Source organism: Electrophorus electricus, chromosome 19, assembly GCF_013358815.1.
Source record: "Electrophorus electricus isolate fEleEle1 chromosome 19, fEleEle1.pri, whole genome shotgun sequence".
NCBI lineage: Eukaryota > Metazoa > Chordata > Actinopteri > Gymnotiformes > Gymnotidae > Electrophorus > Electrophorus electricus.
The window spans coordinates 10739556-10761420 of record NC_049553.1 but is presented as its reverse complement, the minus strand read 5'-3'; the positions used below and the strand labels follow the sequence as shown (position 1 = coordinate 10761420).

The following is a 21865-nucleotide window of genomic DNA, read 5'->3' as shown; positions in this document are numbered from 1 at the left end:
CACATGCTGTACACATTAAAATATCAGAAATCACAACTTCCACGACAGCTTCAGGCCTCAACAGCAAAACACTATAATTTACTTTGAGAAAATGCATGCACCCATATATACAAACCCGTATAAACAAGTCATGCAAAGGAAGAGAGATCCACACTCAATCCAGCAACAACATTTTCATCAAAATGTAAAACACGGCTAGCAATATTCAATAGTCATAAAAATACAAAAGTCAAGCATAGGCTACTTTTAAAGTTAAATTAATCAGTTATGCAGCAAATTAAACTTTTAAAAACCTGTATCGACATACAACTAAATTTCCATCACAAGAGCACTTAGACTTTAATGCATTGTGTAAAAATAGTGCTCCTTTTAGCCAAACATTTTGCACAGCATGGACAGGATTAGGTTTAGGTTGTCTGGAAAATAAATAGTGTAGCACTGCGAAGATTCATATATCATTAAATGGCTGCAATGCTGAAATACAGAAAGAAAATAGTGGCATCCAGGAAGGCTTTATCAAGTTACACCATGAGGGTATCGGTATCAAGAGTGAGAGAGAGAGGGAGGGAGTACATGCCCAAAGTCCACACTGCTGGTTTTGTTTACTTGCGTGTGAATACGTGTACGTCCTGGTAAATTTCCACATGTATCTCATTTCTCAAATATGCAAAAGCACAGTGTGAAAGACCACAATAAGCAAACCTTTTATGTCCTCTTGCTCTAGAATGACATGGAAACATATACACCAACTGCTAGTTTTTGAACTTCAAGCTTTTGCTTATTCTTCTGTGCAAAGATTCCAGGGAGCAAAAGGTTGTCAATGACCATGTCCCTGACCATGGGAATAACTTTAGTGCGGTATTCTATTTAGTGTGGTAACCTCTAACAATGGATTAATAATAGCACTTATTGTTTTTTATTGCACTCATCATTGTCTGATATAGAGATTATGCTTAGTTTGCTCTTCTTCTAGATATTGGCCTTGATTCCTGTATTTCAGCAGTATTCTTGTTCAATTGTATCTTGAACTCTAAAATGGCAGAGCAATTTTTTAAAAAGTTGAAAATGTAAATGTTAAAATATAACAGATTTATTACATGCTTTATATTTCTCAACTCTTTTTTAAGATTTAATGTTTTGTTACTGTAAGAGGTTGTGCATCACTGTGAAACTGCCCCACTGCAGATGTGCAATCTTGTGTGCCAAACCTTGATAAACATGATAAATCTAAATTGAAATCAGCTACAATATAAGTTGTAGCTGTGGCACAAGTCTGGATAGGTTGACCCAGTTCACATAACAGGCATGAGAAAACAAAGAAGGAGTTAGCAATTGCTCAGGGATAAACCTAATAACTGCTCATGGAACACTGCAAGAGTTAGTGATACCGTCACAATAAATGGATGATAATAATGGTGCTGAGAAACAGTGTCTACTCACTCTCACAAACACTGGTGATTGGACTCCAGGTCTGATCACGCCTGCAGGTTATAGTAGCAGTACTTTTGCCCCGCTGACCTTTGACTTGCTGACCTTTAGGACAAGTGACCAGTATTGTCTGACCTACCAAAAAAGTGGTATTTAGTCTGTTCACTGTCCGGCCAGGAGGAGATGGGCATGACTTGGCTATGGAGAGAAAAAATTTATTTTAATTGCTTTTAATTTGACCTTACACAGTTTTCAGTATTCATATATATATATATATAGTGCAACCATTTTATATAAGTAAAACAAGTTGAAATCAAAGCATTTGTTCTATGGGGTTCTAAAGTTCCAAGAGTGTAAATCAGTCTTTTCTAAGGGTTTCCTAACTTCATTGCTGCTATAGCAACAACTAGTAAAGCAAAGACATGTCATTAATACAATATCTATTAGCATCAAAATGCCTCATCACAATATCATTATCCAAATGAACATTTATCTAATTCCTGACAAGCAACTCTTTCTTCTTTTTTTTTTTCTCGAGATTTTTGTCTCATCTGTAGGAGATAAGTGGAGGATCCTTAAAGGGGATGCTGTTTCTGCATTATCCTGAAGGATTGTGAAGTGTTTAAGTAGAATATCAGCCACTGTCTTATTTGTAAGATGCTAAGTGACCACCAAAGGAATTCTTGTTGTCTTAACACTAGTTTGATTATAGGTCAGTGTGTCCACTCAGTGAACAGGTAAAACATAAGCAAAAGCATCATCAGTGACCTCCTTAGGAAACCCAGTCATGAAAATATTCTCTCATTTCCACACATTTCTGGAGGAAGTCTTCATTCTCACTGCGATTGTGATCAAGTTTTAAGGAATGAATGTGAAGAGTTGTATTGCAAATAAGAATGAGAGTCCTTAGATTTATAATATATGATGGTATTTAAACCATAATTTTCAGACTTAACTGAAACATGTGACAAGGGGGGCAAGCATGGAGTGCTTCAAAGTCACTTGTAAGAGGTGAGCAGGAAGACTCGGTTGAGTTATATTTAGATAAAGGTTTCTACTAGTTTCATGATGTGAGTGTGTATAGAGTATCCTGGCCATTTTTATTAAAATGAGCCATGTAGCCTTAACACCAGAAAAACTCTCTAGGGTCAGTAACTTACTTTAATTCATTACTAGTAGGTATAAATATTATACATTTTGATAGTGGTTAAAATAAGCAGTCGTTTAAATAATATATATACAGTATGTGTGTGCATGCATGTGCGGGTGTGCGGGTGTGCGAGTGCAATTATATACAAGCTAGAGTATAGAGCTAGAACATAAAGAAAGGTTTTCCGGATTTTTATCTGTGTTTATTATACTTCAGTGAATGCAAATGCAAAAGTAAACCAATAATAAACTACAAATTACATGATGATTGATTTATTGGTAAGTGAATATTAGCTCTGCACAAAACAACTGTTTGCCATGAAAGGACTGGGTAAGCAGAGTCTTATGCAATATTATTTGTTTATCAATGTGTACTAAACTAGGGCGTCACACTGACTACAGGCTGCACTGATTTAAATGTTGCAAGGCTATAATATCTAATATGACTGGAGGGCCTAGTCTATGCTTGCCTAAGATGTCTCCACTAAGCATAGCTCAACACAGCAGAGATTTCACACACGATATTACAATACTTTGGCTGCATGAGGGTGATTATGGCTAAGTAGCATTACTTTTTTACTTTTTTTTTAATTTTATTTTTTTTACTATTTTTACTATTAAAAAAGGTAAGATTTTACATTTGAAAACTTGCCTGTTTCACTATTTTACATGACTACATATATTGTACATACATTGTTAATATATTTTGTACATACATAGAATATATATATTTATCTTGCATATATATGTTTCACATATAGAGAATATCTATATTTCTCTATGCACCCCTGTTTGGACAGAGCACTCTCCACCATTTCACTGCGAGTTATACTGTGTATGACTATGTATGTGACGAATAAACCAAACTTGAACTTGAACTTGAACTAGTACGTCACTATTTCACATTAACCTGTTTCACTATTTTCTTTCACAATGAGATTTTTTTTTTTTGATACAGCCTCACTAGAAGAATAATGACTAAAGTAGTTCCCTTTTCATAATGCTGCAAATCCTAAAAATAATAGACATTAGACATAATAAACAGTATGTGCAAGGAGCTGTAGATGGTATGAGAGTGAATCCGAGTCTTACGTGTACAGACAGGGAACGATGAACTCCAAGATCCATTTCCCATGCACAGAACAAGGGATTCCCCTTGGAGAGTGTAACCTTTATCACAGAAAAATTCAAGAGCACTCCCATTGGCCAGACTATGTTCCTGCACCATTCCATTTAATAATTTGTCAGACTTTACACAACTTTCAGGGGCTGAGAAAAAAAGAGAGAAAGGACAGACAGAAAGAGAGTGAGGGTGAGTGTAACAGTAGGATGATGATGTATTTTAAACTTTTTGCTACATATAAATCATCTATAATTAAATTATCTTTTTTTACCCTCACAAGTTGGTGCAGGTAAGCTCCATGTTCCATTGACCTGACAAGTAAGGTTTTGTGGGCCAATCAGTTTACGGCCCGATTTACACACATAAGTGACATTACTCTGATATGATTCACCACTTGACATAGAAACTGCATTCTGCACAAATGGTGGAGGACCACATGACTTTGCTGTAAAGAAGAGGTTTAGTGTATTAACAGTTATGCAAATAGAATGTGAGGCTGATGGACTACATAGAATTGATCTTAACACAGTTATTACATAGATATTGTATATATTCAATATGGTAACAGGTAACTTAGATGGTTAGAACAGATTCAATACACAGCATATTAGTTTGCATGCATTTTACTCTATTGATTACAAACTATAACAGCATAAAATAATTAGAATCAAGACAATTATGCAATGAGAGGCATTACATGTCAATTGTGAAGATACACAACACAGGCTCACCAACACACAGAGGTTGAGCTCCACTCCATGTGGAGTCTCCCTGACAGATGTGAACACTATCACCCTATGATGAAAAATGAAGAAAGTGTAAAGGAAAATGCTATATATGTTATATTATATATTATAAATATTGCATCTTTAATATATCTTCTGGGAATGATACAACATGAGGTATTGCCGAACCACGATTTACTGGAAGATGATACTTTGCTTTCACAAATACAGACACATTATAGCAAAGGTGTTTATACTGTAGAGGAGATTGAATCTAGATCTAGTATCTAGTGTCTAGAGGAGTTTGTGTATATTTAAGGTACAGCTTGTTGAGGCGAATGCGACAATCTTCCAAGCAAATCTGACTACATTCAGCAGTGACAATATAATAAACAGTATATTAAAATTAAAATAGCTCAAATGGAAGTATTTTAGATGTACCTGTAGTTGAAATCCTGGTAGGCATGTGTACATAATCATGTCCCCATAACTGTATCTTTCGCCTTTAATGTTACCATGCAAAAGGGGAAGGGGCTTCTCACAGATGACAGGCACACATGAGTTGGAGGAGAAGAATGGAGACCACCTGCCAAAAAGCTAGATCAAATAATCATCAATATACATTTATCACCCGCATACATAACCAGCTAAATCATCTATTTTATCTAAATCAACATAACATTAACAACAAAAAGCTAAAAATGCAGCAACCCTTAAATGGATGAAAGAGCCTCACTGAGTAAATACTTCTAATATTCACTTAATATTCACTTTATATATTATTATATAACAATTACATTGCATTTGTTAATAAATGAGGCCTTACCTCACATTCAGATAATCCTGGACCTTCAAGATAAAACCCAGATCTGCAGGAGATTGTTACAGTGCCTCCTATGGGTGTGAGCTGAGCGCCAGTAACTATGACATTGGTTATGTTGGAAGGAAGGCTGCATGGTATCGGTCGACACCTCACACTATGTTTGGACCAAGTACCATCACTCTGACATTTGACTGAGTCCGTTTGTGTGGCCATTTTGTACCCATCTAGGCACCTGAAACAAAGATATATCATTATAAATTCAAAGTACCTGTAAAGCGCATAATGCTAAAAAGAGTATTTTGCTAACCCCTGCAGCCTCATTAAGTTTGGCCTGAGCAGTGACTAAATTAAACTAAAAGGTCAGATTACCTGTATTGAGCCTTGCTTCCATAGGTAAAAGTAGATTCCACAATTTCTGCATTTGGGACAAGAGGGGGCATTCCACAAGACACAGGATCACAGTGCAGATTAGGCACTCCCCACCTTCCCAGCCTTCCACAGGAGACATTAGGAGGTCCCTGTATATGGTATCCTGGTCTGCATCCATAGGTAACAGTATCGAACATAGTAGCACTGCCTATTACAACAGCATTGGGTACAGTTGGAGGAGGTGTGGAACATCTTCCCTTGCTACAAATGGGTACTCCTGGACTCCACACTCCACCCTTGTCACACACTGCTTCTGTGGGTCCAAGAGTTTTATAGCCTTCATCACAACGGAACCAGATACTAGCCCCACAGGTGTGATCTCGCCCAAGCACGACACCATACTTTAGCTTTGGTGGGTTGCACACACATGGTCGACATTCCGGCACTTCCCCAAGCCAAATGCCTTCTGCTGCACAGCGTAAAATTGGACTGCCAACTACCTCATAGCCAGGGAAACAAACATACTCCACCACATCCTCAAAATTAAAGCTTGAGCCATTCAGAAAGCCATGGCTGATGTCTTCAGGTGGATCACAGGTGACTATGTCACATCGCGGTGGAGGATCATCCCATAGTCCATCACCTCTACAAACAAGGGTGGGATTTCCTGTTAAGGTATAGCCAACGTCACACTCATAATTCACTTTGCCATTATAACCATAATTTGTTCCTGAGACACGGCTATTTTTAACAATAGGGGGAGCGCCACAGTCAGCTGGGAGGCACTTGGGAGCACTTTCACTCCAGGTTCCATTGGCTAAACAAACACTTGTTGGTGCCCCATGTAAGAGGAACCCAGGGTTGCACTGGAAGAGTACCCGCTTGCCAAAGGTATAATCATCTCCTTTCACTAACACGCTGCTTGATACCACAGGACGTCCACAAGACACAGCTTTACACCATGGTGCTTTGCCATCCCATTTACCATCCATTAGGCAAGTCCTGTTTTCCAAGCCCTGTAGAATAAATCCAGAATGGCACTCATAGTGGATCACATCACTGAAATGGAAAGAAACTCCCACTACTTCACCGTTAGCAATACCTCCTGGGTCACCACATTTGACAGGAACACAGTTGGGTGCTTCATCACTCCACTGGCGTCCAGAGATGCACTGTCGCACTGAATGGCTATCCAGCTCATACCCTTCTTCACAGCTATACTCCACCAAGCTACCCAGTGCAGTGTCTTTTACTATTGCTGATCCATGTTCAGGATAAGGGGGTGTCTCACATTCAGCAGGCACACACACAGGTGCAGTCCCATTCCAAGTACCATTCTCTTGACACAGAAGTGCAACTCCACTACTCATTTCATATCCTGCATGGCAGTGGTACTGGACCATGGTTCCATGCAAATAGCTGTTGTCTGCAAGTAAAGGTTGGCCTGTTGATTTGCTGTCTTCTCTTGACAACTCAGCAGATGGATCTTGAATCTTCAAGTAATCACCAAAGTCAATATGTGGAGGAAGGCCACAGTCTGCTGGAATGCAGATAGGTACTGAACTTGACCAACCATGTTCCTCACAGGTAAGGTGGTTCTCTCCAACAAGTAAGAAGCCTGGGAAACAGCTGTAGAAGATAGTGGCACCAAACTTATGGTCCTGACCTTCAACAAAGCCACTGTCAATTGATTTAGGGGGCAAGCAGTAGACCTGAATGCAAGATGGAGCCTCCTTGTCCCATTTACCACTCTCTAGACAAATAAGAGTCTCTGGACCTTCTAGACGATATCCTCGCTGACAGAAGTAGGTCACAGACCTGCTAAACTGAAGTTTTGAGTACTTGGCAGAGCCAAAGCGGATCTCTTTTGGTGGAGGACACTCAATAGGTCGACAAGCAGGTACTCCCCCAATCCAGAGTCCACTCTGACCACACAGCACAGTTGAGTTGCCCACTAGGTCATACCCTGGCTTGCAACTATACAGTGCAGTGCTAAGATACATGAGACCTTGAACATCCACTATACCATTTGGTATTTCTTCAGGATGTGGGCACTCCACAGGAATACATTCTGGATGTGGGGTACTCCAATGTCCATCTGCTTGGCAGCTAACAGAAGATTCCTTCCGAAGTGTAAAGCCAGCCATGCAGGAGTAGGTAACCACACTGCTAAAATAGGAAGATGCTGATGATGGATCACCAAAAGAAACCTCTGGTGGTGGTCCACAAGATACCTGCTTGCAGACTGGAAAGGAATCATTCCATTCTTGGGATGGGGTACATCGAAGAGTCCTTGCTCCATACAGTACATAACCATCTTCACAAGAAAGCTCCACAGTGCCTGAGTCTGAATCCAGGCTTCGCAATACTAAATGATTCTCCTCCAAAGGTGGTTCTGGGCACTTAACTGGGGAACAATGAGGTGTTCTGCTCTTGTCCCACTTGCCATACTTCAAACAGGTCCATACTGCATCTCCAGTAAGTTCATAGCCCTCATCACAGACATATTCCACTTTACTTCCCACCTCAAATATGGATCCACTGTAGTGTCCATGCTCAATAGTAGAAGGTGTGGGGCAGGTCAAAAGCACACAGACTGGAGGGTCACTATTGGACCATTGTTTGTTGGCCATGCACATACGCTCAGGCTTCCCAGTCAGACGATAACCAGCATTACAAGCATATGTCACTTTATTGCTGTACACATAGTTGCCCTTTCTCATGGACTCCTAAGATGAGGAAAGATATAGTTAATAAAACAACAATGACAAAATAAATATCAGTCAAAAGATAGACTCTACTAAGAATTATGAGCAGGTATTTCAATACAAATATGAACAAAACAAGGATATATTTGAATAATCACCTTTATGTAGCCATTTGTCAGTCGAGGTGGACTAGAGCAAGCAATGGGTTGGCAAGTGGGTAACACCCCTCCCCACTCTCCATTAGCCTTACAAGTCCTCCTTTTCTCCCCTCTGATGTAGTAGCCCTTATCACAGCTATATGCAACCACAGCTCCAAAGCTGTAGTTGGTCCCGCTGACATAACCTCTCTCAATAGTCTCTGGCTTGGAGCATCTCACAGGAACACAGCCAATATCCATGGGTGAAGGTGACCAATCTCCCCCCATTAGGCATTTCAAAGTTGCTGTGGTGTTGAGCACAAATCCTTCCTCGCATTTGTAGCTGACCTCTGTGTTACTTGCATATTTGGACTTGTTGATTGAGTCCAGGATGGCATGAGGTAGATCCGGAGGTCGCTGGCAGAAGTTGGCAATGCAGTGTGGCATACTGAGTCCATCAGGAGGTGCCCAAATGCCCTCTGCATTGCAAAACAGTTTGGTGTTGTTTCCTGTGGTGTAGCCATCATCACAGAAATAGATAGCTGTATCACCAAACAGTTGGTGTCCGGTGTCAGGGAGGGCATGGTCAACAGGTGGTGGTGGCCCACATGAACGAGGCACACACTGGGCAGAGTTATGACTCCATTCACCACTTGGCAGGCACTCCTGGGTTTCAGCACCAAGTAGTGTGTATCTGGATGTAGTCAATACAAAACACTGTTAGTTACTTTTACAACTGCAGAGTTAATAATATGATTAGAAATAGGTTCAGTAATGACAACACAGCATTTATTATTTTAATGTCTTTCATATTATTGCTTTGAGTTAGAAATTTTAACTCACAGGAGTGATAACTCGCTGAGTGTTATATGAGTTATTGTATTTTGATATGGAGGGTTATTCATGTTTTCATGACTAAATCTATAAAAAGTATTGTGTGGTGCAGTTACCCCTCTTTGCAGATGTAGTGCACCTGACTGCCCAGAGTGAAGTTGTCTCCTTTGATTACGGCATCCTTCAAGTGAGGCGGTTCCCCACAGTTCAGTTTGACACAGACAGGAAGAGGGGATGTCCATTCTCCAAATTGCTCACACTTCAGCTGCCTTGGGCCCTGGAGTCTTTACAGCAGAAATTTTTTATTACAGGGTCATCACCACAGGGCACACAACAACAAAAGAGGAAGAACACAACAGTTGGTTGTTAGATTTGCATTTCTACTGCTACAGCAAATTTCAATATGTCTAAATGGAGAAGAATTTGACTACAAAATGTAAATGCTTGTGATTAAATTCTTATCTGGATCAAATCCACACACGTCACATGAAATTACCTTTTAGGCCTAAAAGACTTAAAACTTTTAAATTGCTAATATATCACTTTTTGCAGTGTTGGAGAGATGGAAATGTTAATAGTGGATAATAAATGGTGTATATTACTTATATAATGCTTAATAAATGGTGTATATCTGAAAAACACTTTTTTGCATGAGATAAAGTGAGTATTGACTATATTAATACCCAAATGTTCATTTTTACCTGTATCCCTCCATGCAGGTGTATGATAGGGTGGACAAGTAGACTTTGCCACTGAGAGTGAACTCTGCATGGTCTACTACTGGGGGCTCTCCACAGGTGACAGGCTGACAGCCAGGTGGTGGTCTGTTCCATGTTAAGCTAGACTGACACTGGATTTCCATTGGCCCTTGGAGGATGTAACCTTTATCACAGCTGTTGGGGAGATGAGAATCTCATTACTCAAATAAATGATGCTATAGAACGTTATATTCCTAATGATAGCTAAAATGCTCCTTATATTTAACTCTTCTATCACTGACAGTGATACCTGAAAGTCACCTTGCTTCTGTATGTGAAGTTTGTCCCCATCAGGATTGCATGCTCTGGGACGGTAGGTGGACTACATGATAGAGCTGAAAGAATTCAAATATTTATATTTAAGAAAACAAATGGTCTCAGGCTTCACAAGTCATACTGCATCATATTGCTGCCAAGGCATTCTAAGCACGTATCCTTTGGGATTTAATATATTCCAGTCAAATGTTAATTTACATTTACAGCATTTGGCAGACAATCATATCCAGAGTGACTGGCATATATCAGTATGACAGTATGTGTGCTAATTCGCAATCCAACCCATGACCATGGTGTACCTGCTCTGATGAGGTACACACCATCCTGCAATATCATGGGAGATATCATGGTCCATGTCCTGAATTCCAGTGAGACCCAAACTCTTATTGTGCTGACACTGCGAAAAAGCCTGTCCAAACCTTTTCAGCAATGAGCATTTTGCTTTTAGCAGCACATTCTTACTTTTTCGCATCTGATCAGGGTGCTGCTGCAATTCATCTGAATACATCTCTTCACATAAAAGAAGAGATGCATTCAGATGTATCCAGTTGCTTTCATTGCTGAGTATTTGAATACTGATTGTTTTGAGTGTTTTAAATTTTTCGGAATACTCATTGTTTTGAATATTTTCAATTGTTCTGAATACTGATTGTTTTGAATGTGAAGTAGTTCAAGCTTTCCTTCTGATTGGTTGAATGTATTCAGCACTGGATGCTCAGCCCAGCTCAAACACATCTACTTCCCCCCAGACTTTTAGTCCACCCCAAATCCATCACACTTAATCTAATGTAACTAACTCCACCAAACACTTCAGGGCCATTTAAATATTGCAGCCAGACACATTAGCTGGGAGTCATAGTTCTGTGATGTAGACTAACTTTAGTAGAGGACTAAAAAGGCCTGTGTGTGGAATCCTTGAACACAGTAAATGTGATTATTCAACACTGAAAGAGTGTTTCATGTGTCTGGAAAAACATGACAAATGGGATGAGCCAGTCAATTTGTAACCCTCCTCGCAGTTCACTGCCCTACTACCCACAATGATCATCGCCTTTAGCAAATGATGAGAGAACATTGCGACAACATGCTGTGAACCTTTATCTACTAAAAAAAGAATATAATTGGTTTTCATTTGGTTTGGTAATGAGCTTTGGACAACCAGTAACACAAAAAAGAAATTGTTTTGGGGTGATTAATTAATCAGTTGATTAATCAGAGATTATCAACACCAAAAACATTAGCATTTCATCTACAGTGATGGTAGCTGTCCTGTGGACTGTGATGCATGTTATGGCAAAGTCATGAGGTAATTGTCACTGCTGCATTTTAAAGTTGTTATTGCAAATATGCTATGCTGTTACGTTAAATACTCTGTAGCTTGTATTACCTGTGCAGGTCTTCCCATCTCCGGTGTAGGGAAAGAAGCATGTACAGATATAAGAGCCATCTGTGTTCTGGCAGCTAGCATTCTCATCACAGTCGGAGCCCAAAGCACACTCATCCACATCTACAAAACACACACACACACACACACACACACACACACACACGGCAATTGCATATTTCATATGTATTAGTAAAGTATGTTTAATATGTATCATATGCATGGGATTTAACTTTCCCCCAGGCTTACCCAGACAGGCAGGCAGGCTGCCACTCCACTTGCCGCTGTTGGAACATTGCATCTTGCTCTCCCCAAGCAGGTAGAAGCCAGGCTTACACTGGTAAATCACTGAGCTCCCAGCATCAAAATCCTCTCCCTGATACTGGCCGTACTCCAGAGGTGGGGGAGCTCCACAGTTTGTACCTGCAGTGAAACAAAACAAGTCACGTTACAGATATTCAAATCATTCTCTATTTGTTTAATGTACCTTTGAGGTCTTATGGATGTATATATGTCTGCATTTCTGTATATTTCTGTTAACCATTTACTGATGTGCATCAGAAGTGAGTGTTTTTTTATTTATGTCACAGTGCTCCTACATATTTAAGTGTCTGCATAATTGCGTGGGTCTGTTTTTGACTTTTGTCTGGACACTCACGTTGACATCGAGGTTGTGTGTGGCTCCATGCACCTCTATTCTGGCACTGCATCACTGGCTCCCCCACCAAGTAGTATCCAGGATTGCAGGAGAACTTTACCTGAGAGCCAGGGCTCACAGCTGGACTGGAGGAGAGCAGGTTGGGAACTGTACCCTCCAGGAGGGGGCAGTCTAATACATGAAAACATGATCCACAACACAATGCTAAGTATAACAGCTCCTGCTCAATAGTGAGCTTTAACTTGTAAAAAAAACCCCAAAAAACCAAAAACATATATGTGTATATATATATATATATATATATATATATATATATATATATATATATATATATATATATATATATATATATATATATATATATATATATATATATTTTTTTTTTTTTTTTTTTTTTTTTTTGTGGAATCAATACAATTTCTGAAAAAAATAAACAGCATTGTAAACAGTTCTGGAAAAGTCAGAGATGGGCAGCGATTTCAAATATGGAGAAGGAGGATTCCTCACCAGCACAGAACATGCTCTTAGGGTTGATTTTCACTCTGCCTGTGACCCCATGCAAGAAGTCCGGCCAGGCGAACACATTCCCTTTCTGTAGGTCACTTGGACAACTGGTGGCCAAAGACCTGATCTGAGACCAGCAGCAAGAGGCCAGACATTATAGATATAATCCCAGAATGCACTGACCAATACAAAACACCACCAAATGTAGATGTTTAATGGACTTATTAATGATAGCCAGGAAGTCTTCGGGATGTTCTAAACATTCATACAAGTACATTTCGATTGCTCTTTTTCTGAACATCCTAAACCCAACACCCAACTTTATAGACAAAGTTTGGTATGGAAAATAAAAAGCCACTCTTAAAAAGCAAAAGGGGCAGTCCTGAGCTAGAATTGATTTTCAGGAGCTTTGGAGGATATATACCTCACAGTATGTACCTCATATACTTCACAGTATTTCAGCTACAATATATCTATGAAACGGCAGTTTAGAGCAGATGTACCTGCTGTGGTGAGAGGACATAATTCCATATGTTAAGTTGGCTGAGGGAGCCCACGAAGGACTCAACAGGGTTGAAGCCCTCACCTCTCTGGTCCTGATCTTGCCCCAGGACCAGAGCCCCACCTCCTACATAGGTCAAAAGAAACAAAAACGAATCACTCATTATATAGCCATAATCCACATTCACAATGAACAATAAATCCTATGGTTTACAGCATAGTCTTAAAGCATGATATAATGTCTAAACATAAGGAGCTCAGATAGATAGAATCTTATGTATCCCGCCTTATGTATCAACACACTTTATTGAATTTTCTTCTTCCGTTTGTTGTTTGGCAGTATATGTGGAAAAGGTTCATTTTGAATGGGAAAAAAAAAACATGTAGAGGTTTGGCATGCGATCGCTATACCTGGTATAGTGGTACCAACAGACAGGTCCTTCCCTCCATCTGAGGGGCTTCCATCGATGTAAACTCTCCAGTCACCATCCTTGCTTCTCCATGAGACAGCGATATGATGCCAGCGACCATCATTCACGGCGGGGCAGTCCGTGATCTTCTCTCTTCCATTTACGTAGAGCACCCAGCTAAAAGAGGCCAGAAGTGAGGAGCAGACCTTACATGATTATTATAATACACAGATATGTTTAAAATGCTGTACAAAGGTGATAAGTTTAATGTCTTAAAAAGTCTCAGTAGATAAAAGGCATCTCTCACCCATTGTAGTCTATGAGCAGGAAGGAATTGTCACTTCCGCCCTCCACAGCATACGAGATTGGTGTTCCATAGTTAACCGTGTCCGACGACCTCATCCAGAATGCACATGTGATTTGGTCCAGTGAAGGCATTAGGCCATCCATCATCACATAACTATGGATACCAGACACCTCAAACTCCAGATCAAAGGAGGAAGACATTTCTGAGAGAAATAAAACAAAGAAGAAAAAGATTTCAGGGAGCAAAACAGCAAGGGAAGGAATGAACATCATGTCAGCAAAAGTGTGTGGCTGTAAATATTTAACTGCTCTTCAAAGAAATCAATCCAAACAGTGAGACACCACCACTAGCTCCCTAAAGCAGGAACTATCTGAACAGCTTCTGCATTTGGGACCTATTATAGTAAAGAAAGCTTTGCTTTTACTTGAAAAATGCTGGCATGGACTAAAATCAAGTCTAACAACTTCTCTTTTCTGTCTACAGTCAGTGGACCAACTTCTCCTTTCTGCTCATTTGTCCCTCCGTATCTCTTGCTCTTTTGCTATGGTGTCTATACCTGTCTCACACCTGGTTCCGTTGAACCCAGGAGGGCATCGGCAGGTGTATATTCCCACTCCATCCTCACATGTGGCACTGTTCTCACATGGGTTTGGCTTGCACTCGTCCTCATCCACCTGACACAGTTTGCCACTGTACCCTTTCACACACTCACACCTGCAGAGCACAAGCATGTTAATATGTCATTAAAAGGCCATGTGAAAACAAATCTGAGTTATTAGTAAAGCTGGGCATGTTGTGGTTGGAAAATGTAAAACTGGAAAATGAGGATCTGTCCATTTGTCTCTGCTTTCATGTGCAGTGAATATGTTGGCTGAACTCAATGATTAGAACCAAAGTACAGTAAATGTGTGGTTAGGAATGTTTTTGTTTTTTTTTGTCCTAATAACAAAATTATTCATACTTATGTTTTGTTATACTAATATAAACAGAAATATATGAAGGTATATACAACACTTTTCTAAACTCCACACTCCTTTGTAACCCAATGCTAATCCTGTAAATGTATTTTGGCTCTTATTAATGCAAGTACCAATCAGCAAAATGTGCAACAACACAAAGGGCTTAGCAACCATATGGTTAACAAACATTCCACCTCATCATTCACCTGAAGTCATTGATAGCATCCACACATGTTCCTTTGTTCAGGCAGGGAGCGCTGTAGCACTCATCAATGTTCACCTCACAGTTGTCTCCAGTGAAGCCCTGACTGCAGGAGCAAGAATATCCAGCCTGCTGGTCCTTACACACCCCTCTGTTCTGACAAGGACTGGATTCACACTCATCTACTTCCAGTTCACACTGAGGGCCTGGGAAGAGACAGCATGATTGTAAGGCTTCACCGTGGGTCTTAGATGCAAATGCCTAAATGTAAATTGGCCATGATAAACCTCAGGGTGATTTTCACCTTTTACAAAAATATTGTAACATTTATAATGTGCACTGATGACAGAAATAAATTAAGGTATTAAAAAATTGTCAAAGAGCTAAAAAATCAACTCAAAACTAAACTTTTCCATGGTGATTGGTCCAAAATGTGTAAAACCCCAAAAATGTGTTTGCACTTGAAAAGTGACTGTCTTGGATATTAAAGGTTTTCTCGAAGACCTTTGTAAGTACAAGTCTTTACATGAATCATCATTGTCTTATTGCTATGTACATTATATTAAGTTTATATTACCTGTATTACATAATTTTACCTGTGAATCCATCTGTGCAGCTGCAGGTGAACCGATTCACCTTGTCCACACATACTCCCTCATTCAGACATGGAGAGGAGCTGCATTCATTTATCTCAACCTCACACAGTAATCCTTCCGCCCCCGCCCACCCACCCACCCACACACACACACACACACACACACACACACACACACACACACACACACACACACACACACACACACACAGAAATGCACACATGAACAAAAGCACTCCTGCAGGGCAGCCATGTGCTTAATCATGGCCAGGTCTCAGGAACGAGGACAGTGGCTGAATGGAAAAGAACTGTAAGACAAAGCATGTGTTGCAGACCTAATAAATCCACACTCAGCTTTAAGATCCACAGTGTTACACCAGCCCCAGTTCTAAAACTTAAAGACAAGTCACTTTTCAGTCTGTGCCAGAATAGACTTGTCGAGCAAATGGTGTTGGCCAAGGATCCAAATGCTGGAGCTTTGTTCTCCTGTGATGTGTGCCATTGGTGGTGTCCTGCTGCTTACCCACAAAGCCTGGCTGGCACTGGCACTGGAAGCCTCCCATGCCATCTCTGCACAAGCCGCTATTCTGACACGGAGCAGAGTCACATTCGTCAATGTCGTTCTCACACTTTGCTCCTGAGAGGCCAGGAAATAAGGCAGATGTACACATACTCTCATATGCACACATACAAGCACAAACAATCCCCCCCATTCAACAGACAAGGACATCTCTCTTTTTCATGGACAGGTAAACCTTCCATGTACACAGTGTGTAATGAAGAACTAATACAGTCAGCATGAAGCTCTACACAGTATGATCATCTTTAAATAAGGTCTTATACACTCAGGACTAGTGACTGTGCTTTACCATGGCTAAACATAATGAGGTGAATGTTATTGGTGTAAAGATAGCTGGGAGTATATTACCTGTGAACCCTGCGAGACAGGTGCACACAAAACCAACTCCCACCTCTTCACAGGTGCCCTGGTTCTGACATGGGTTCAGGAAGCACTCATGGAACATCTGAGAGGCAAAGTACAGCAAGTGATGATGGTACTAGTCCATTCATGTTGAACTAATAAAACTGGTGTTAACATCAAGCAGAGGGAGGTGGTCCTCTTTAGCCTGACATGGATTTTGAACAACAATTGATCCTCTACCAAATACAGTCATAGTGCATAAGCTGCTGTATCTGTGAACAGTGTCAGCTCGTGGACAGCCCAGTCATGGGCAAATATTAAACTCGGTCTATACTGTATTGGTATGTTATCCACAACATCTACAGGTTGCAGAACATCTTTCAACTTCTTTGAAAATCATAAAAATCTCTAGATACAAGAAGAATCACTCAAACTGAAAAACTGTTCAGAGGTTCTAAGTGCATTCTATAGAGTGCCTAGCATTCATGCTGGTGATCTACTGCCCTATTTAATTAGATTTAATTACAGAGTTTAGGGCAATGCTCCACCAGACTATATGAACCCCAACATGTGCTTTTTTACTTGGGGCAGCAGCACCTTCTAGGAGGTAATTAAATGTCAATTAAAACTGGACAATTCCAATAATACACACACATTGAACTTCACTGCCAGCACTTAAAGGTTTGCCTGCAGTCAGGTTTCTGTAGCTAACCAAATTTATTGCTCTGTTTTATAGTGCTGTTTTAAATGCTTGTCTGGCATGCTGACTTGAATGAAGGATGTTCTGAACAGCTAAAAGGCTCACTTGCACTGCATTATAAAGATTCCTACGGACAAGCACACCTGACTATCCTCATGGGGCAGGGTCAATAACACAAGCTCACCTGGCTATGGTCATGTAGCTGGGTCATAGATACAAGCTCATTATAGTATTATGTGAATTCTTTGGAATCTCCCAAGAAAGGGGTTAAGAAAAAAACAGAAAAGAAAGAAAAGATGATTTAAAATGACAGCACACTCACCTGACTGCTGGCCTGGTAATCTTTTCCCACCATGACCTCTGGAGCAGTAGTTACACTTTCTTCCTTTGGCAAGAAACTGGAGCCAAAACCTGCAAGCAAGTGAATGAAAGAGAGAGAGAGAGAGAGAGAGAGAGAGAGAGAGAGAGAGAGAGAGAGAGAGAGAGAGGCAGACAAAAAGAAAATGAGACAGTCAGCAAGTGAAGTGAATACGTGAGGTGGAGAAATTTCTGCTGTCAGAACTGGAAAAGATTATCCAATTGCATTCATTCTCATCCTCATCTTTTCCAGCCTGCAGCACATTTTCCTTGTGTAAGGATAGTCTTCAGCTCTTATGTAAGCACTGGAGGGCCCTGGCACTGAAGATATGCTCACCACTGTTCCATCAGGAGGCAGCCATATGTCTATTTATGAAAAGGAATTCACTTACCCGTGTCAAAATGCTATTGTATTAGTTTAAATACTTCAGTGCTTACAGTATTAATATATTCAAGGGATTAAATGTCCCTTTGTCTGCTTGTATATTGCTGAGACCTAAAGAATTTGGTAGCTTGTCCCAAACTGTGAATAATACTGCCGGACATTCCAGCTGTGAGCCACATGAGTCTGGATGAGTGATTGCTCTGAGACGCCCTGGAGGAAACACTGAGCCATTTGTTAATTCACAACATCTTCAGAACATGTCCAGTTCATTGAAATCATCTTCTACTCAACTGGACATAATTGTGTTTCACTCTGCATAGTCCTCCAAAACTACCATAATCTCTCCACTGGGTGCAACCCCAATCTGCATTATGGCTAGCATGATGATCTTTACAAAAACACAAGAATTCACCCTCACCGTCCTCTCTCCATCCTGAAACCATCCCACTACTGTTCTCCAAATTGGCCTATTCTTGTACCCCACCCCCTTCTGGTTTTTGCTTTTCTTTTTTTTTGTTATGTGCTGTCTAGTCTGCTATATGAAAATTCCAATTCCCTCTATTTGAAATGTGTCCTTGAGTTTCTTCAAAGGCACATGAAAATGTAATGAATTATTATTATTATTATTATTATTATTATTATTATTATTATTACTGGAGCACTGCTGGATGGATCTGGCTCCCGTGATGGTGGTGGTGCCATAGAAGGGGCAGGAGAGGCAGTAGGATCGGCCCTCATTAGGCTGGTAGTAATCACGGGGACAGGGGTAACATGGGACCAGCCCCGTCCGGGAGAAATGACCCGCAACGCATGGAACTAGAGTGGCAGAGTGAGACAAAGAGAGAGAGAGAGAGAGAGAGAGAGAGAGAGAGGGAGAGGACAACAGAAATGAAGAGAAGGAAACAGGAGCAGAGTGAAATGAAAGAAGAAGTGAGGCAGAGATGAGCAGGAGGAGGGAGAGGACATTATATTAGAGAAGAGGAATCATGTGCATTTCACTGATATTACTATGTGGGTGAGAGTCCTGGATAGGGCCCGCGGCACAAGTATGAGCCCCACCTCCACACTCGCCGGGGTCCATGGCTCCTCTGATGACTGTGGAGGTGCCGGGTGGGCAGGGCAGGCAGAACCGCGACCCAGAGCCAGGCTGGTACTCCCCCAGTGGGCATGACTCACACGTCTCCAAGCCACTCAGTGATGAGCTGCCAGGCTTGCACTGTGCTGTATGTGGCAACACACATGAAACACACAAACCCATGCAGAAAGACATACATAAACACACTCAAACACATGTGAAGATAGATGCACTAAATGAACTATTGTTTAAATTCACATTGGAATAGAAAAGAACTGTTACTAGAAGAGTAAAATAAAAGACATAGATAAAGGATAAATAGGGTGGATTTTATAACAGGCTGAAGAATTTAAATATTTTTTCATTAATTAACCCCTTACAATCCAAAGATTTGCCAGAGGCTGCACAGCCTGATTTCTGAATTTCATAACGTTCCTATTAGTTTTAAAGTTGCTAGTGAATGAGTCCCAGAAGTTAAATAAAATATGCCATAACTAAAGTTAATTTTAACTACAGTTAATCTGAAGCAGCTAAGAGTAACTATCAGGATAAACCAGTGGGGAGGGCGTAGTTGAATGATGAAGGACTTGCCTCTGCACTCGACCAGGCTGCGAGAGTGGAGGTAAGGTGTAGAGGACCCATCAGGACACCTCTTACACTCCAGCTGTCCCTCCTCGTCCTGGTAGGCACCTCTTCTGCAGCTCTCACACTCAGCGTGCTCCACTGAGAAATACGTCCCCACTGGGCACTGCACTACAGGACAGAAAGCACTGCGTTGGCCAGCTTCAGTTCAAGTGTGCTTTGGTTTGTCTCGTTGGATTATCATCTGGTTGGTTAAGGTAGGCTCTGAGTTCACTTACTTTTGTCTTAGATTCTGTGAAATTCAAGGCTTGTTGTCTAAACCTAGTTGTTAGTTGCTTGGTAGTGGTAATTACTCACTACAGCTGTAGTTTTGCCCTGACCTTAGGTGTGAATTGAGGGGCGGGCTGAGCACTTATTGAACTGAGTTAAATTAGGAGGACTCCTAGAGACATGTGTCTGTATCGGTAATCAACATCTGGAGAAGGTTTGGTGGTGTTCTCAATCAGTTCATCTACATCTCACTTACAGGACTTCATAAACTCAGCTAAGTATCTTCTCATAATATCTCAATCCTTTATCTCATACATCCACACGTTAAGCATCTGAAATGTGCTTCACAATTCCTGTCCACATATCCCACAGATCTCCTCGACACAATCATAGATGTCGCAATCTCAGCAACCTCACTGACTCACAACGCTTCACACCATCACATATCGTGGTGGCAGGAGGGCTCTGAAACGGCCAATCTGCTGTCCAGAAGGCTGACTTCATCTCAGCACTAGCATCCTTCCACTCCCTACACTTCCTGGCTCTAACAAACATGGATCACCCCTGAGAACTCGGCGACTCCGGCTGTCCTGTCCTCTGCCTTTTCATTTCCCCATTCTCCGAGGCGTCTCGGCAGGGGTGGTGGCACAGGTTTACTAATGTCGCAAGAGTGCCATTTCACTCCACTTTCCTTCTCTACACTTTCCATCTCCTCTTTTGAATTTCATGCCATTACAGTGTCTTTGCCCACCAAACTTCTTATCATTGTCATCTACCACTCTCCAGGTTCCCTAGATCACTTCACTGATGAGCTCGACATCCTCCTCAGTCAATTCCCCATTGAAGGAAATCCACTCATTCTCCTTGGTGATTTCAATCTTCCATCAGACTAGCTGCATTCCTCCTGCATCCTTCCGCTGTTGACAGCATTTGACCTCACCCTCAACCACTCTTCTTCGACTCACAAAGTGGGCAATGTTCTGGACCTGATCTTCACTTATACCACCACAACATCGGACATTGCAGTCACCCCCCTCCATCTCTCGGACCATCACTTTCTATCCTTCTCTCTCTCCCTTCCTTCTTTTTCCATCCAGTCCTCTCCAACATGTTCCTTCTCTCTCCATCGCAATCTGCACTCCATAACTCCCTCTTCCCTTACTTCTACTATTTTGTCCACCCTTCCTCACCCTGACTCTCTATCCTATTTTCTGTCCTGGCTCCAAGATGGTGGAATGAAGTCCCACTTGCTGTCCGGACAGCAGAGTCCCTTGCAGTCTTCAAATGCAGACTGAAGACCCATCTATTTGCAAAATATTTAAAGGACAACTGACACTGCTCCCATATTGACTGACTAATTTAATACGTATTGTAGGGCATTGTTTATGTTGTTTAACAAACTCTAACACTTATTGTTTATAGCACTTATCATTGTTTAAGATAGACCTTATGTATTTTGCACTTCTAGTTATCAGCATTCATCCCTGTATTCTAGTTCATTGGTATGTTTAATTCTAACCTACTTTACTGTACTTGGATATATTCTATGAGTAAATGACAAAGCACTTTTGTAAGTCGCTCTGGATAAGAGTGTCTGCTAAATGCCGTAAATGTAAATGTAATGTTTTGCAGGTGAGGACCTGTCAGGGTGTGGTTAATGACTTAAGGTGTGAAACGAGATCCTAATGTGTAGAAACAAGTAAGTAAGGTGTGAGAACGAGATC

At 40.9% G+C, this 21865-nt stretch overlaps 1 protein-coding gene across 5 annotated transcripts in view; it reads right to left on the bottom strand.

Moving 5' to 3' along the window:
• svep1 (sushi, von Willebrand factor type A, EGF and pentraxin domain containing 1) overlaps positions 1 to 21865 on the bottom strand; it is a 71866-nt gene that overhangs the window by 6411 nt on the left and 43590 nt on the right. For 3 of the 5 annotated variants that reach the window (XM_035519955.1, XM_035519957.1, XM_035519959.1), the window contains 27 exons: positions 19881 to 20042; positions 19274 to 19435; positions 18869 to 19030; positions 17795 to 17883; positions 16779 to 16875; positions 16374 to 16487; positions 15852 to 15965; positions 15260 to 15461; positions 14651 to 14808; positions 14095 to 14296; positions 13789 to 13964; positions 13380 to 13504; positions 12880 to 13003; positions 12373 to 12543; positions 11964 to 12137; positions 11718 to 11837; positions 10305 to 10389; positions 9998 to 10189; positions 9413 to 9580; positions 8484 to 9156; positions 5618 to 8346; positions 5252 to 5480; positions 4867 to 5022; positions 4432 to 4495; positions 3972 to 4145; positions 3670 to 3846; positions 1441 to 1626 (listed from right to left, as the gene is read on the bottom strand). In XM_035519955.1, coding sequence (XP_035375848.1) covers positions 1441 to 1626; positions 3670 to 3846; positions 3972 to 4145; positions 4432 to 4495; positions 4867 to 5022; positions 5252 to 5480; positions 5618 to 8346; positions 8484 to 9156; positions 9413 to 9580; positions 9998 to 10189; positions 10305 to 10389; positions 11718 to 11837; positions 11964 to 12137; positions 12373 to 12543; positions 12880 to 13003; positions 13380 to 13504; positions 13789 to 13964; positions 14095 to 14296; positions 14651 to 14808; positions 15260 to 15461; positions 15852 to 15965; positions 16374 to 16487; positions 16779 to 16875; positions 17795 to 17883; positions 18869 to 19030; positions 19274 to 19435; positions 19881 to 20042 — 7185 coding nt within the window. The remainder of the gene's footprint in view (positions 1 to 1440; positions 1627 to 3669; positions 3847 to 3971; positions 4146 to 4431; positions 4496 to 4866; positions 5023 to 5251; positions 5481 to 5617; positions 8347 to 8483; positions 9157 to 9412; positions 9581 to 9997; positions 10190 to 10304; positions 10390 to 11717; positions 11838 to 11963; positions 12138 to 12372; positions 12544 to 12879; positions 13004 to 13379; positions 13505 to 13788; positions 13965 to 14094; positions 14297 to 14650; positions 14809 to 15259; positions 15462 to 15851; positions 15966 to 16373; positions 16488 to 16778; positions 16876 to 17794; positions 17884 to 18868; positions 19031 to 19273; positions 19436 to 19880; positions 20043 to 21865) is intronic. The other 2 variants (XM_035519958.1, XM_035519956.1) reach the window with 2 other exon arrangements.